Here is a 17,274-nt window from a genome sequence, read left to right as displayed (position 1 = left end):
TCACAGTGGAATGCAAGCTAGTGCCGATCAGTGAGGAACATTTGTTAACATACATTCACATGCTGGTCTGCAAAAACGTAAACACATGACATCACAGTGTGAAGGCCTATATTGAGCACTCGATGATAAATGGTTTTCTTCAGTGTATATAGCAAGAAACACGAGTTAGATGTAATGAGTTAGTGATGAGTGTATGGATACTATTTTTGTGTTTTCTGTGAAAACTTTTCATGACACATACACTCAGGGTTAATATAAACATGCAAGGATGCATGGAATTAGGCTATCTTGTAATGATCTCAATGGCAAAGATTTTAGGTCAAAGACCTCAGTATAATTTCACTGCTTTGATATTTGATAATCTGTGTATTAAATTCACAGGGTTTTCAGGTCTATTGTAATTTCACAAGTTCACATGTATTTAATTTAGAGACACAATTTCCCTTGTACAATACAAGAGAAAATATCAAACTTAGAAGCTAGTAGCCTATTCTCTTATCTCCCTTACAGTGCTTTAAGACTCAGTGGTTGATTATGCCATAGAAGGCACATTTTTATTGAATTTCAGATGCACAATATAAAAATAGTTGATGCACATTTTTTTTTTTGAAACAATGCTTTTTGGCCTATAACACCACTCATCAATCAACCAGATGTAAATAAAGTGTGAATTTCACATAGAAAGTCTAAGAATAATTTTATAAGATCATTTCTCGTTCTCTGCGAGATCACGCGCTATGCATGAAATCAAACGTAAAAACTGGACGAACAAAGGTCATAACATTGTAGTGCCGTGCATGGAATTCAACAAACATTTAAAAGTATTTTGGGGTATTTCTACATGTAATAGTGTGCTAATAATGAGTGATGACCATTAATTATGATGAGGTAAGGTTATCTCAACACCATATTCCCCTCTGACCAAAATGTTTACATTGTTCAAAATGATATTAATCAATTTTTGTGGCTGACATTCAGTCTGTGCCTTTCACGCATTATGCAAGAAATCACCTATTGGTTAACCTCAAATAAACATTGACCTTTCACTTTGAATTATTCTACCATTACAATATTTGAAAACTGTAAGCAATAGATTAAAGATATATCCTCACAGTATTGAGCCCAACTTTGCTGAAAATAAAATTTGTCAAAATATACATATATACAACTGAGGTTTATGCTTTAAAGCGACAATAGCTGTAATTATCAAACTTCATTTCTCTGATTTTTACTTTGAATAAAACATTTCATGTGCCAAGTATATTTGTATTGCCGACACTGAAATCATAGCATATACACTATATATATAGTACATTAAATCACTTGCAAGTGGAAAAAGATGGATGTCAAGCGAATCTCAAAATGAATTTATCTGTGGCCCTGGGCGAAATACTTCACCATCTTCAGGTGCTAAGCCTCTCTCTGACAACCTGTTACTGCAGATTTTACGTGTTATTTCCCATAATTGTGTATAAAACAATATTTCAGTAAAATTAGGTCATCTTTATGTGGTTATATATAAACAAAAAATATGCTTGAAGTCACAGCTATTGCCACTTTGAAAATTAAAGTATCCCAGACTTTCAAATAAACCAGTCATAGGGGAAATTCTTGCGTCAAAAGTAGATTAGCCATCAAATTGTGGTCCTATTCAATACATAATTAATTATTCCTACTTACTTGGGTTAATATCTAGAACAGACTGTGCTGCTGTTGTTGACTTGGGTTGCTGAAATACACAATTAGTGAGATTTTAATTATGTCTCATAATTTACAACTAAGTTTTGAATCACAAGTGCATAGTATAAAATCAGTGATTTTTCCCATTTCATAAAATGAAATGTTTTTCTAAATATAGCAAATATAAATTTGCTCCAATAGGCCTGAAAACATACACGTTTCTGGTCAGCCTGGCACCACCAAAAAAAGGTGTCGGTTAATCTTTTTTAAAAACTTATTTCACCACTGCACAGCACCCTCTGTTTCACCTGCAAAATTTGTGTTATGTCAAATATTTTAGCTTTTATTGTACACTAGATTATTAACTTATTTAGACATGAGCACATGCACTTGAATAGAATAGAATAGAATAGAATAGAATAGAATAGAATAGAATAGAATAGAATAGAATAGAAATAAATAATTACAAAAAACAAACAAAATCAAACACTGTCACAGACCGAAATAATAAATAAAACAAGGAAACATTCAACAATTAGCATAAATTTCTTAGACATGATATACAAGGCTCTTAGCTACATGTAAATAGGTACACACTAGAATGGAAGGATTAGGGTAATAGTGTTCAGCCTAGATAGATTTGGGATTTAACAGGGTATAATTCATATAAGGAGAGTGATCAATCAACTAGCCAGTCACTCTTGCAAATCCAACACTCATAAAGGCTGGTAATCATCACTATCCCGACCATTAGACAATCAATCACAGACATTACTGTGTTCAAGAAAGCCATTTTTAACTTGATCATCGGTCATTTTTAGGACAAGGTCTGTTTGTTTTATATAGCCAGGTTATGTTTATACATACACCATATTTGCTCCATTAACACATACTGCGGACTAAAAGGCTCCCTGGATGAATAGGAAAAGTAATACAGCAGAGGATGCATGTGTTAGAAGTGCATCTCTAATACAAGCTTTGGACATATCTTCTATTTGACACACCTCTGTCTTTGACCTAAGCCTATACATCAAACTAATACGATAAAATAATTTCATGCAGTGAATCGTAAATCTTGCCTTGCAAGAATACATGAGAGAAGTCTTACCTGTATATGGTGTGATCGGAATAAAAACTGTCTATTTAAATTTGATTTCTCTATAAGATCATTATCAGTAATTGTAATCTACAAAGGAATAAAAAAAAATGTATAACTTAAATAAAGTACGAGTAAATTTTAAAACCATTTTCACTATGAATGGTTTTCAGCCACTGACATTAATAATAATAATATATATTATTACACTTACACAAATTTATTACACAAAAGTTGACAAAGCATGTGCAAGATATATTTTCAAAAAACAAAATGGCTGCCAGTCAGCCATCTTGGATCAAATCACCAATCAGAACACTGCATATGCATATATCCCACATAAAGTACTAGACACATGCAAAGAATGGATTGGCTCAGCAGGTTCTGAAATATGATTCCTGACAAACAGAAACTGAATAATAAGCCTACATTTTGAACTTTGTTTGAATAAGAACTATAAAATAAGCCTGTTTGTAAATGCACACCACAACAAAAGTAGAGTAAAAAACACATATTTCATTGCAAACAGAAAACTGAATAAAACTTGCACTAACTACAAAATACAAAACTATAAAAAATACAAGACTGTAAAAAAGGCTGGGCAGGGGCCCTTCGATCGGTGGGTACCAAAGTCACGCAGGACCAGGGTCGCACAAGGTCAAGGATTTCCTACAAGAACCGAAATGTGGGGGGTGGCCATGAAAATGGCCGCCGTGCCCTTTAATGGGGGCAGGATAGAATCCTTAGCCCAAGCGAAGGGCATAGAGAATGAAAGTGACCGAAGAGACCCCCATTAAGTAAGTATTAGTAGATAGGAAGGAACACTCGGCCCAGAGGGATGTTAAATTTGGCATTCAAAAGGTTTATACAAATTTAAAGAGAAACTGTCACAGAATGTGAAATATGTACTTACCAAACCATGTTGTGATGAACCGATCCCAAGTAAGGCATAATTCTTCATCATTTCACATCCAATGGCTCCACAACCAACCATAAATAACTTCAGACTATTTAATTGTTGGCAGACCCTGTCACCGACACATATCCTCAGTGCGTCATAACGGTCTTGTCTAAAACAGATAGAACCAGGCAAAAACTGTGTAAATTGTTATTTTTCCTACAAGAAAGAAAATCTATGTGAATGTCATGGTTACTGAATTTACTTTAGCATAAACCTGAACCAAATTCATATATGGAAATTTTGGAAAATGCCTAATAAATTTGTTAACTCGTAGAGCATGTGAAGAAAAATTCCATAATTGCACAGACAAGTTAATCAAACTCTGTACTGAAGTAATAAAAACAACACCACTTTTCTGTCTACCCAAAATTCACTCCGTATGACTTTATTCATAATAACCACATTATTAATTCATAGTATGTTTGAAAAGTATCCATTATTGAAGCTAATATTACAGCCAAGCCTAATAATAAACACACCATTCTTGTGTCTATATTGACCATTTAATGAATTAGATTTTGTAAAGATATAGAAATATTAACGCATATCAAGCATTGAACGTATTTATGGCGTACTCTTAAGCTAATAACAAAATTAGATGCAGTCATTATTTGAATAGGAAGGCAAAAACTGCATGATGTAGTAAAAGGTCAAATGAGGTCAACAAACAAGCATCACATCAATGGAATTGATAACACAGTATGGAAACATCACATGCGTTCCATAAATCTGTAATTAGTTGATGAAATACAAACTGTACCACACAAACACATTTAATACTTTGAATATATTTTAATCTAATTTTTGGAAGTTGATTGAGTACTACAAAACTAGTATTCCAATGTGTTAATACAGTATGAAAACATAACATGGATGTTTCAATTAATATGTCATTAGTTCATGAAATACCACACAAACATTTTAACACTTTGAATATATTTTAATCTAATTTTTGGAAGTTGATTGAGTACTACAAAACTAGTATTCCAATGTGTTAATACAGTATGAAAACATAACATGGATGTTTCAATTAATATGTCATTAGTTCATGAAATACCACACAAACATTTTAACACTTTGAATATATTTTAGTAGATATTTTGAAAATTGATTTAGCACTACGAAACCAGTATTCTAATGTACATGCATGGAACACACAGTATGGAAACTCACATGGATGTTTCCATAAATATGTCAATAGTTGATGAAATACCACACACTATATTTTAGTTTATATTTTTAAAATTGATTTAGCACCACAAAACCAGTATTCCAATGTACATGCATGGAACACACAGTATGGAAACTCACATGGATGTTTTCATAAATATGTCAATAGTTGATGAAATACCACACACTATATTTTAGTTTATATTTTTAAAATTGATTTAGCGCTACAAAACCAGTATTCCAATGTACATGCATGGAACACACAGTATGAAAACATCACATGGATGTTTCCATAAATATGTCATTAGTTGATGAAATACCACACACTATATTTTTGTTTATATTTTTAAAATTGATTTAGCACTACAAAACCAGTGTTCCAATGTACATGCATGGAACACACAGTATGGAAACTCACATGGATGTTTCCATAAATATGTCAATAGTTGATGAAATACCACACACTATATTTTAGTTTATATTTTTAAAATTGATTTAGCACTACAAAACCAGTATTCCAATGTACATGCATGGAACACACAGTATGGAAACTCACATGGATGTTTCCATAAATATGTCAATAGTTGATGAAATACCACACACTATATTTTAGTTTATATTTTTAAAATTGATTTAGCACTACAAAACCAGTATTCTAATGTACATGCATGGAACACACAGTATGGAAACTCACATGGATGTTTCCATAAATATGTCAATAGTTGATGAAATACCACACACTATATTTTAGTTTATATTTTTAAAATTGATTTAGCACCACAAAACCAGTATTCCAATGTACATGCATGGAACACACAGTATGGAAACTCACATGGATGTTTCCATAAATATGTCAATAGTTGATGAAATACCACACACTATATTTTAGTTTATATTTTTAAAATTGATTTAGCACTACAAAACCAGTATTCCAATGTACATGCATGGAACACACAGTATGGAAACTCACATGGATGTTTCCATAAATATGTCAATAGTTGATGAAATACCACACACTATATTTTAGTTTATATTTTTAAAATTGATTTAGCACTACAAAACCAGTATTCCAATGTACATGCATGGAACACACAGTATGGAAACTCACATGGATGTTTCCATAAATATGTCAATAGTTGATGAAATACCACACACTATATTTTAGTTTATATTTTTAAAATTGATTTAGCACTACAAAACCAGTATTCCAATGTACATGCATGGAACACACAGTATGGAAACTCACATGGATGTTTCCATAAATATGTCAATAGTTGATGAAATACCACACACTATATTTTAGTTTATATTTTTAAAATTGATTTAGCACTACAAAACCAGTATTCCAATGTACATGCATGGAACACACAGTATGGAAACTCACATAGATGTTTTCATAAATATGTCAATAGTTGATGAAATACCACACACTATATTTTAGTTTATATTTTTTTTTAAATTGATTTAGCACTACAAAACCAGTATTCTAATGTACATGCATGGAACACACAGTATGGAAACTCACATGGATGTTTCCATAAATACGTCAATAGTTGATGAAATACCACACACTATATTTTAGTTTATATTTTTAAAATTAATTTAGCACTACAAAACCAGTATTCTAATGTACATGCATGGAACACACAGTATGAAAACATCACATGGATGTTTCCATAAATGTGTCATTAGTTGATGAAATACCACACACTATATTTTAGTTTATATTTTTAAAATTGATTTAGCGCTACAAAACCAGTATTCCAATGTGTTAATATATGTAGGCATAAAGTGCATCTAAAAGTAGTTTAATATAATTATACACACAATCGTGACAAACATGTCTGAGAAACCTCTCAAGAGACGTGATCAATTTATTAGTCAACGAGGCATGGCTGGTTCAAAATTTGTTCATGTTTATAGATAAGTCGTGAGTGAAAAGAATTCTCATCTACTTTACAGTAGAATGCTTCAAGTACCTATATCTAAATTGGGAAATTAATTTGGCTTGAAGTGGCCGCAGGACAGCTTTCATGCAAGGACACTATAAACTGATTTAATTTTATATATATAATAGCCAGAGGCAAATTTTAACAAATTTTGCATGCAGTGATAATCTCACTGTGGGCATTTGTGAAATTCATAAAATTTCTGGTCAGCAAAATTTAAACGGTTTTCAGTAGGTTCAGTTTGCTACTTAATATGCATGGGCGTTGCCTCAAAACTAATCATATCTGCACATTACCCCAATATTCTTAAGTACCAATTTTAATCAACATATGCACAAGTTTTTGAGATTTGGTTTACACAGGCTGAAATAAGATAATTCAAATATACAAATTAGCTATTTAATATGCATAGACATGGCCCAAAATGTACTAAATTTGATCAAAATATGCTCAGAATTTTTTGAGATTTTCTTTACATAGACACAGAAACGGAAACACCAAATTCATTACCTCCCTCCCACAGAAGCTAAATATAAGTAGTTACCCTCGATACTATTTTGTTACAAAAAATCTGTTGTTTCATCAATGTTCATATTTGAATCATTTTTCTTCTTCATAAAGTGCTGTAAAGCATCACAGTCACCACATCACTCCATGAAAATGGATTGCAGGCAATATATAAGCTGATGTAAAATATCCATTTACACAAAATTGCAATGAGTACTAGCTGTGTGACAACTGGGCCTTTATTGCATTATAGTAAATGTACAATACTGTATTTTACATGCTTTTGACAGTTTTTGTGCTCACTGTGTTGCCATGCAGCTACAAATGTATATTGTGTTAATTTATTCTTACTGTATCATTGGTATTACATGCGCAGTTCAGGTGAGAGTCACCCTTTTTGACAATAAATTTAGTATTTAATAAATTATACAATGCATAATTCTGTCATAAATACTGAACTATATTAACACATGCTTTTCAGAGGTCATTGACCAGGGTGAAATACTCAGATGAAGGCTGCCCTCTGGCAGGCTTGAATATAAAATTCTATTAAAATCATTTTGGTTCGGACATCTGTCCTCAAATTGACCTATTTATTTCAAGTGAAAGAATGGCAAGTCATAAATTTACTTAAATTTGGTGCCTGAGGTCTTTCAAAGTCATCTATTCAATGATGTGAATATTATTACTGGCCCTAATATAATCTGCTGTACTGTCAATTTGTATTTATTCCCACAACATGTATACAGTAAATTGCTGTAATTTGGGGATTAATATTGCAAGCTAATATTTTGCAGTATACACAGTCATAGTGACTTTCGCAAAGTTAATCCTTGCAAAATAATCACATTGTGAATATTTATAGGTCATGAAAAAGTAAAGAAAAAATAAATACTACACATTGCTTATCCTACATGTACCATGACCCTCTCCACATCATCAAAACAAAAACTGGTTGAAATTTAGTTTTTGTTTTCATATATGAGGCTACCATTCACACTGCAAGTGACAAATAACAAAATTAGTTTTCTTAAGAAGGTTCAACCCGAATTTAAAATTATATGTCATGTTCACTGCACTTTTATTTTTACAGGTTCATGGCACCAAGTTAACAAAAATGAAAAAAGAATAGGGTCATCGAACAATCTTTTATGAAACAAGAGTTCAAAATGTCCTAAAAAATGATCAAAACTGGCATTTTTTACATGTCTAGTTTCTGTGGTGATATTATTTCTTTGTATCTCAAAATTCTGCTTTTATTATTGATATGAATTCTAATATTGTGAAAACATTTCACAAAATTGCCAAATAATTTAGCGAGTTTCCATGGTGATAAGAGTTTCCCAATATATGTAGGTACAATGGAGGTTAGCTCCCATAATGCATTGTGTATATGTGTAGTAACATGCTCAGTAGTGCAAAATTTTAATTCGGCTTGGACTACCTTAAGCAAAATGTTAAATATTATCCAATCCAATTCTTTTGTCAATATATAACAATAACAACGTGGGAATCTCAGGTATATATTAAATATCATTCTACAATTAGACAAAAGCACACACAAGTGTAAACTCAATTTGGAAAAACCTTTTGCATATACCGTATTACCCCGGGTAGGCGCCCAGTGGCCTGAACATACAAAATCGGGAAAAATTGGGGGTGGGCGCTTACCCGAGGACCACCCCAAAAAAGATTTTAAAAAGTTGTTTTTGTGATTGTATGTGATTTTGCTTTTGTACACTTTGTACACATACTTATTTCTTGATTTATGCGAGGTTTTAATAAATGTGAGCACTCGGTCAAGAACTGTGGGAACACTAAGACACAGGGTCGAATTTCAAGAATAAAACTTGTTTTATGTCAGTGAATGAAGTGGTATTACTCACTGAAATTGGCTACAAAGTGTGGTAAATATTGTAATCAATGCACGGTTACTTTTTTCGTAACCGTGATCAGTGCAAGTCGAAACGGCTGCGAAAAACTACCGCTTGTAATCCAAGATGGTGATGACCTCATTAGCATAATTTTGTACGTATTGATACATCGCATCGTAATTACTGAAGAATAGCAGACAGAGTTATAAAACAAATAAACCTTTTACTGATGAGATAACATAAACATATCCAAATGGCGATACATAAAAAACAGACTGTAAATAAACTCAGGTCGACCTCATTAACATGATTTATTCACGCACCCACACACATGACGAAATTACAAAAATAACGATGATGCAACAAGTTCCCATTGTCGGCATGCCTCATTATGGTTATCGTAATGGACTTGAGGTCGGCAAAATGTTTTTTCTTCAACGACAGAAAAATAATCAACATGACCGTAATGCCATAGCTGTGATGAAGGATGGAAAGAAAGTAGCAAGTTTACGACGTGATGTCTCAAAATTGCTAGCTCCTGTTATGGATTCACAGTCAGCGAAATGCTACGTTTTGAAACCAAAGCTAAGTGCTTCAAACCACTCACCAAGGTATGGATTATTGCAATATTGGATTCATCGTGAATGAAGAGAAAGCAGAACGTGTGCCACATGCTGCGTGGTTCATCTTACGTCGTTAAGTTCCAATGAGTTTTTACATAAAAACACAAACAAAACGGCCCTTTTCAGGGCCACCACACACTCCAAAAAGAGAACTACTGTAACAAACGCACTATTTAAATAAATCAAACGCATTTGTTTTTGACAAATAAAACTTTATTGTTGACCCCGTTCTTGGCTAAGAATCACCCTGGGCATTTAACCGAGGATGTCCCCAACATGCAACTTTTTTGAAAACAGGGGGGTGGGCGCTTGCCCAGGGAGGGGCACGTGCCCGGGGTAATACAATAATATAACCTTTTAACATATAATCAATTTGGTTATCCATGTATGCTTTTAAAATGCAATGTGTAATAACGATACCAGATTTATGAGTCTCAGAGGCATTTTAGAAACAATTAACCAATCAATTTTGATATCACAGACTGACATATGTATACAGATAGAGGGAGTACTTAGTTGGGTCAACTTTTCCAATCTCTGTAAAATAGCGCTGCTCTTAAAATTATTTACATGGTCATCTATAGGGAGGTTTTGATTGTAGGATGAAAACTTATAGTGGCTAATTTAACTCAAACTCATGTTTGCCATTTGCAAACAGATGTACATTTGATACAGTTACAACCAAAGTTATACATGTATGCACATGTACGGGTAATCTTGTTACACTGTTCAGGAGAATCTTTATCCCAAAGTATAGCTTTCCGAGAGTTTTTGCTCCGAGAATAGCGAGTATGAATGAAGAACAGAAGAAATATAACAGTGGAATGTGTAGATCTGACAACAGTATGTACAGTAAATGCTTAAAGGTTACTCAAGGTTTTACAAACGTGGTAGGTTTGAAATGGACATGAGAAAATGTTATATAGTCCATGTTAGCATAGGGAAAAATATTGAAACTGTTGTATCTTTACAAAAATTTTTTATTTTTTTATTACCTTAAGTCTAATTGAATGGTTGTTGTTTTACTTTTTCCCCATGATCTATTCGCAAAATATAAAAAATTCCAAAGATTTTCATTAATTGTATTGAGTAAACCATTTCAAAAATATGCACCCTTGAGTCACCTTTCACTAAAAGAATCTGCATATTTTTTAAAAAAATTCCATCAAGGTGAGAAAAATTATGACGTGTAAAAAGACAACTGTTATGAGAATATCAGCCATCTTACCTGGGTTGGAAGCACTCATCGTTTTCTTTATGACATTCACTAAGCAATTCCTGTGCATCTAAATAAAACTGATGAGGAAAACAAATAGATGTGTTAATTACTGTTTAAATTGTTGGACATACGTGGAGTCGACAAATCTGAAGCTCCATTGAAATCCAAGGAAATATTTCAGAGTAGTATAATCTCTATCAAATCCCCATCCAAGTTCAATGGAGGTTCACATAGGAGTACATAATACATACACCCATGTCAAGAAACAGCATTTATTAAAAAACAATGGCCACCAGTCAGCCATATTGAATAATATGTATGTAAGTTTGAACAAAATTTGTCTATGCATGACCGTAATCCATATCACGAATGACAATAATGCTTGATTTTGATGAGTTTTTAGCTTTTGGTCATTTTGAATTGAATTCTAAAATAATTAATGTATGAAGTTTGAATCAGATCAGTCAAGGCATGTCAGAGATATACGGCTCTGGAACAGTATTTATTCAAACTAAATGACCAACACACAGTCAGCCATTTTGAATCAGCTCTGTAAAACAAAGTAATGTGCATCAGGGTCCTATAATGTATGTACCAAGATTAAACAAAATCCATTCTTACATGACCACCACTGACGACAATTTTGAATCAGATCACAGAATGAATGAACATGCATGTGTCTCACAATGTATTATGTATGAAGTTTGAACATGATTGGTCAATGCACGTCTGAGATATGCCTTTGGAAATGCACTCTTTACAACAAAGTGGCCACCAGTCTGCCATTTTAAAACTGTCTGTGCATGAACGAGATCTGATTCAGGAATGATAGAAATCCTCGACTTTGATCAATCAGATCAGAAAACGAATATAAATACAGATGTATCCCAAAAGAGATCATGCATGTTGAGATATAGATGCAGACAGACTACAGATAGACGATAATCTTTAAATCCCTCGTTTTGGAAAGACAGAGAAAGCATCTCCATCTCTATAAATTGCGCCCTCTAGTGATGGAATATGTCAGTGATGTCAAAATGGTGCATATACATGTAGGTAAAGACAAAAGCATGATCTACAGACCAAACGACATCGATGATTTGAACAACCTTCATGCACCCATTTTCAGAATAGAGGCACATGTGTGACAAAAATTAGACAGGATTTAGACAGGATTAAGTACGCCAAACTCGCATTAATCCATTTATGCCAACTTTTTGTTATCAAGTATTTATATAAACACAAATAAAACAAATATATCACCACAATAAGGCACCATATAATTGTCATTATGTAGATTATTACATTAATTATGCATATAATTTATCAATTTAAAAATTGAAATATTAATAATGTATCCAATTTGAAATAGCTCAATAATTGTCAACAATATGCTGAAATACATTGTGTACATTTATTATGCTCCAACCATTAAGCTGTCATTGTATAGTAAAAGGCAGGTCATTGCATGCGTCTGTATGTGTTTAACGCGAGTACCATGCCATGCATAGTAATATATATTCATGCAAGTCAAATGCATTGCCTATTTACAGATTAGATTGCATGTATCTATGACAACTGCCCTGTAATGAATGTTTATTGAATAATGGCTGGTGAAATATGCAGGATTTTGACATCTACATAAAAATCCCTTAAACTGAGATTGGAATGTTGTATGCAGATTTTAATCACGAGCAAATACAAAATAGGAAAGTCAGAGACATCATAGTGTATTCGCGTTTACTTGTGAAAATATCTGTGCTGTTGTACAAGTACACATCCAATGGTATACCACCTTTTCTTCATGATACTCCTCATAATGCAATCATTCAGTGACTATTTTATGTGTTATCAAATGAAAACTATTCAGATGGAACATTTTGATTGATATATCACAAGTAATTGCAGCTATTTATAATCTACATCATTTTATAATTAATTATCACACATCCTGCACCTGCAGTCTAGAGGAAAACCAAAATTAATTTTCATGATTGTCTGTTTTTTTACCTAACCTTACCACAAATTATTGTTTTGGAGAAAGTCATTATTATGTAGGAGCCTGTTTAAATACCATATGTGTTCTATTAAAAGAACATCTCCAGTAGAATCTCAACTAAACCCAAAATTGCATTCACTGAACCATTAATAAAGACTTATTTTGACATCAGTTGCATCTTAGTAATGTAAACTGCTTTAATCCGCGAAAGATTGTCACGAATTTTGAAAGCCAGTGGAATTCATGAAATTTTGTAGAAGTGAAAACTTTGCCAGGGTAATACAACATACAGTGTTGGTGACTTTCGCAAAATTGCAACTTTAAAAGTGCCAAGAAATTGCAGAAATTTTACAGAAGAATGAAAGCAATCATAGTCAGCTATTGATCATAAACAGTATCAATCACTTACTGTATAGAGGTTTCGGAGACGACAGCCACCATATGTCTATAACAACGAGTCATTGTTAATGACACAGTCCCCGTCCAAAATTTTGTGATCTGACATATCAATTTGATGCTGATGAAGTCATTGAGATTAGAGTGAAACCATTAATAGGAGATGGATTTGTAAAAAATTATGATTTAGTGCTTTTACACGAGAATTGAACATTGAGCAGTCATATTGAATCAAATTACAAAAATAATGTTCATGTTGATGTATCTATTGGTATACTGTCTTTGTACAAAATGTTCATTACATTCATGGTAAAGTAGGTATGGGTATCATGAAAAACAAAATGGCCACCAGTCAGCCATATAAGTTTGAATCACAGAAAGAATATGACATGCAACTATAACCTGATATGTATGATCAACATATCAACTTTGATTTAAATTGGCCTTGTCATCACTGAGAAACAGCTCCGGACATGTAAAAAATGACGATTTAACGCTTTTACAGGAAATTTGGGCGTCGGTCAGCCATATTGAATCGAATCACAAAAATAAAGTTGGTACAAATGTATCCCTTGGTATACTGTCTTTGTACAAAATTTAAAGAGAAACGTGCATTGTATTCAAGAGAAAGTAGCATGGGTACCATGAAAAACAAGATGGCCGCCAGTCAGCCATTATAGTTTGAATCACGAAAAAAAAATGATGTGCACCTACAACCTAATATGTATGATCATCATACCAACTTTGATCCAAATCGGCCCAATCATCTCCGAGAAACTGCTGCGGACATGTTTAGGTATCAGAAAGAGCAAATTTTACAACCAAAATGGCCCCCAGTCAGCCATTTTTGCTCCGATCATGAAGTAAGTTGACGCGCATATGTAAAACATTATGTATTGTCTTCATGTAAAGTTTGAATCAATTCCGTCAATTGGTGTCCAAGATATATTTCCGTACGCACGGATGGACGAACGGACGAAACAAACCCAAATTAATAGTCCTTGTTTTCGGACTTCGTCCGAGCGGGGACTAAAAATATCACAACCCATGTTCGAAGCTCAGACTCATAAACATGAACAAATATGAATGAATGATTACTTACCCATTGATTGAGTGGTGTAAATTTACCAGTCAAAGATTTCAATGCTTCCTGTGCTACAATACCCCCAACAGCTGCAGTCAGTGGAGCAAAACAGCCTTGAGCGGTAAAGGCCAGGTGTGTCAACAGCTCGTTATCTATACTGACTACTTTGTTAATTAATGTACTGTTTAATGATTTGGCTAGCTTTAACAGTTCTTCTGCATCACCTTTATGCCTGAAAAAATAATTTGAAAAGAGTACATAATGATAATGTTTTGGGAAGTTGCGTAACTGCACCATTTGTGATTCTCGCCTAACTAATGGTATTGATTTTAAATTCCTGGGCAGATCTTATCTTTTCAATTTATAGTCGCGTGAACTTTGAACCTGCATGACACTTGTTGTATATGTGAAATCACAAGCATATTCCATCCTTGTGAAAAGTTGTTTTTAAAATAGTGTAGATGACATTGATACATTTCTATTAAAGTGATCCTGCTTGCCTAATCTTGCCCAACTTTAAGCAGTTCTCAGAGAATCTTGCCTAACTCGTAGGAGTACTAACAGAGAATAGTTATGCTACTGCTTACATAGAATCTTTGCTGTCTACCACGTAGTTGTAGTTCTCACAGAAAATATTGCCTAACTTTTAGTTCTCACAGAAAATATTGCCAAACTTTTAGTTCTCACAGAAAATATTGCCAAACTTTTAGTTCTCACAGAAAATATTGCCAAACTTTTAGTTCTCACAGAAAATATTGCCAAACTTTTAGTTCTCACAGAAAATATTGCCAAACTTTTAGTTCTCACAGAAAATCTTGCCAAACTTTTAGTTCTCACAGAAAATATTGGCAAACTTTTAGTTCTCACAGAAAATATTGCCAAACTTTTAGTTCTCACAGAAAATATTGCCTAACTTTTAGTTCTCACAGAAAATATTGGCAAACTTTTAGTTCTCACAGAAAATATTGCCTAACTTTTAGTTCTCACAGAAAATATTGCTTAACTTTTAGTTCTCACAGAAAATATTGCCTAACTTTTAGTTCTCACAGAAAATATTGCCTAACTTTTAGTTCTCACAGAAAATATTGCCTAACTTTTAGTTCTCACAGAAAATCTTGCCTAACTTTTAGTTCTCACAGAAAATATTGCCTAACTTTTAGTTCTCACAGAAAATATTGCCAAACTTTTAGTTCTCACAGAAAATATTGCCAAACTTTTAGTTCTCACAGAAAATATTGCCAAACTTTTAGTTCTCACAGAAAATATTGCCTAACTTTTAGTTCTCACAGAAAATATTGCCTAACTTTTAGTTCTCACAGAAAATATTGCCTAACTTTTAGTTCTCACAGAAAATGTTGCCTAACTTTTAGTTCTCACAGAAAATATTGCCTAACTTTTAGTTCTCACAGAAAATATTGCCTAACTTTTAGTTCTCACAGAAAATATTGCCAAACTTTTAGTTCTCACAGAAAATATTGCCAAACTTTTAGTTCTCACAGAAAATATTGCCAAACTTTTAGTTCTCACAGAAAATATTGGCAAACTTTTAGTTCTCACAGAAAATATTGCCAAACTTTTAGTTCTCACAGAAAATATTGCCAAACTTTTAGTTCTCACAGAAAATATTGCCAAACTTAGTTCGCACAGAAAATATTGGCAAACTTTTAGTTCTCACAGAAAATATTGTCAAACTTTTAGTTCTTACAGAAAATCTTGCCTAACTTTTAGTTCTCACTACTCCTATCATCTTGCCTAATTTCTAACAGTACTTCATGTGTGAAGGGCTATGCTACTCAAAGTGTTTTCTTGAGAACTAAACATGATTCCAATAACACTTTGAGAACCCATTACAAATTAGTTGCTGATGCAGGATATTTGCTCTCCGAAAACCTTACCTAACTCTTGGTAATGTTTTATGTTTTTCCATATACTTGTGTAACGCATACAATCCAAGGTGGATGCTTGCTGGAGATTCCATTTTACTCAAATCAGATATCAGGATTGAAGGATTTGTTAACTGTGCCTCAAGTGATTCCTAAAAGATAAACAGTAGATACAAAGTTAGACATGCAACCCAAATTCTATCAAATCAGCGTCTTTCAAAGGTCTAAACGTAAAGTAAATATTTCCTGTTTGTTTTTGTCATAAATCATAATTTAATGATTAAAAAGTGTTTATAAATAACAAAAGACTAAAAGCTAAGCAATGGCAAAAATGTAGAAAGAATTTGTCATTTGCTTTAAGGAAAAAATAATTATATTTGATTTGCAACAAAACTGGGCTGAGTTTGGTTATCCAATGGAATGAGTGCATGATGAGGAACATCAGAATTCATGCATCAGAAGATGCATAAACTACCACAAACTAAGGGATAACGTCAAAAGATCGATGTCGGATAAAAAACTGAGGTGGAGGGGGGGGGGGGTTGACCTCAAAATGTTTCCATCCTACAAAAACGATTTTATTTTTTAATGAAGTCGAAAAAATCTTGGAGTATTTGTAGTTCATTTTTTTTCTACCCAATCATGGACAGAAATAACAGAAAATGAAAAAACACACATCCAAGACAAGAAAATGATTTGGTCTGAGTGTAAATATGTGTGTCAAATGAGGTGCATTTGTAAAGTCTTTTTACACCCACCCGACAAACAACTGCTATGCCATACTACTGTCCGATTATCAATTTGTATTTAATGGTGAATGTAGTCTGATGCCA

General features: G+C 33.1%; 1 protein-coding gene across 1 annotated transcript in view; it reads right to left on the bottom strand.

The window, feature by feature from the left end:
• Positions 1-17,274, bottom strand: part of LOC100370653 (ubiquitin-like modifier-activating enzyme 6) — a 70,883-nt gene that overhangs the window by 25,116 nt on the left and 28,493 nt on the right. Inside the window, exons 10-15 of the mRNA XM_002733677.4 lie at positions 16,454-16,593; positions 14,577-14,790; positions 11,089-11,156; positions 3,690-3,846; positions 2,789-2,866; positions 1,681-1,729 (exon numbers count right to left, since the gene is read on the bottom strand). Coding sequence (XP_002733723.2) covers positions 1,681-1,729; positions 2,789-2,866; positions 3,690-3,846; positions 11,089-11,156; positions 14,577-14,790; positions 16,454-16,593 — 706 coding nt within the window. The remainder of the gene's footprint in view (positions 1-1,680; positions 1,730-2,788; positions 2,867-3,689; positions 3,847-11,088; positions 11,157-14,576; positions 14,791-16,453; positions 16,594-17,274) is intronic.

Source organism: Saccoglossus kowalevskii, chromosome 13 (assembly GCF_978046115.1).
Source record: "Saccoglossus kowalevskii chromosome 13, keSacKowa6.1, whole genome shotgun sequence".
Classification (NCBI taxonomy): Eukaryota; Metazoa; Hemichordata; class Enteropneusta; family Harrimaniidae; genus Saccoglossus; species Saccoglossus kowalevskii.
This window is presented reverse-complemented; position numbering and strand designations above follow the sequence as displayed.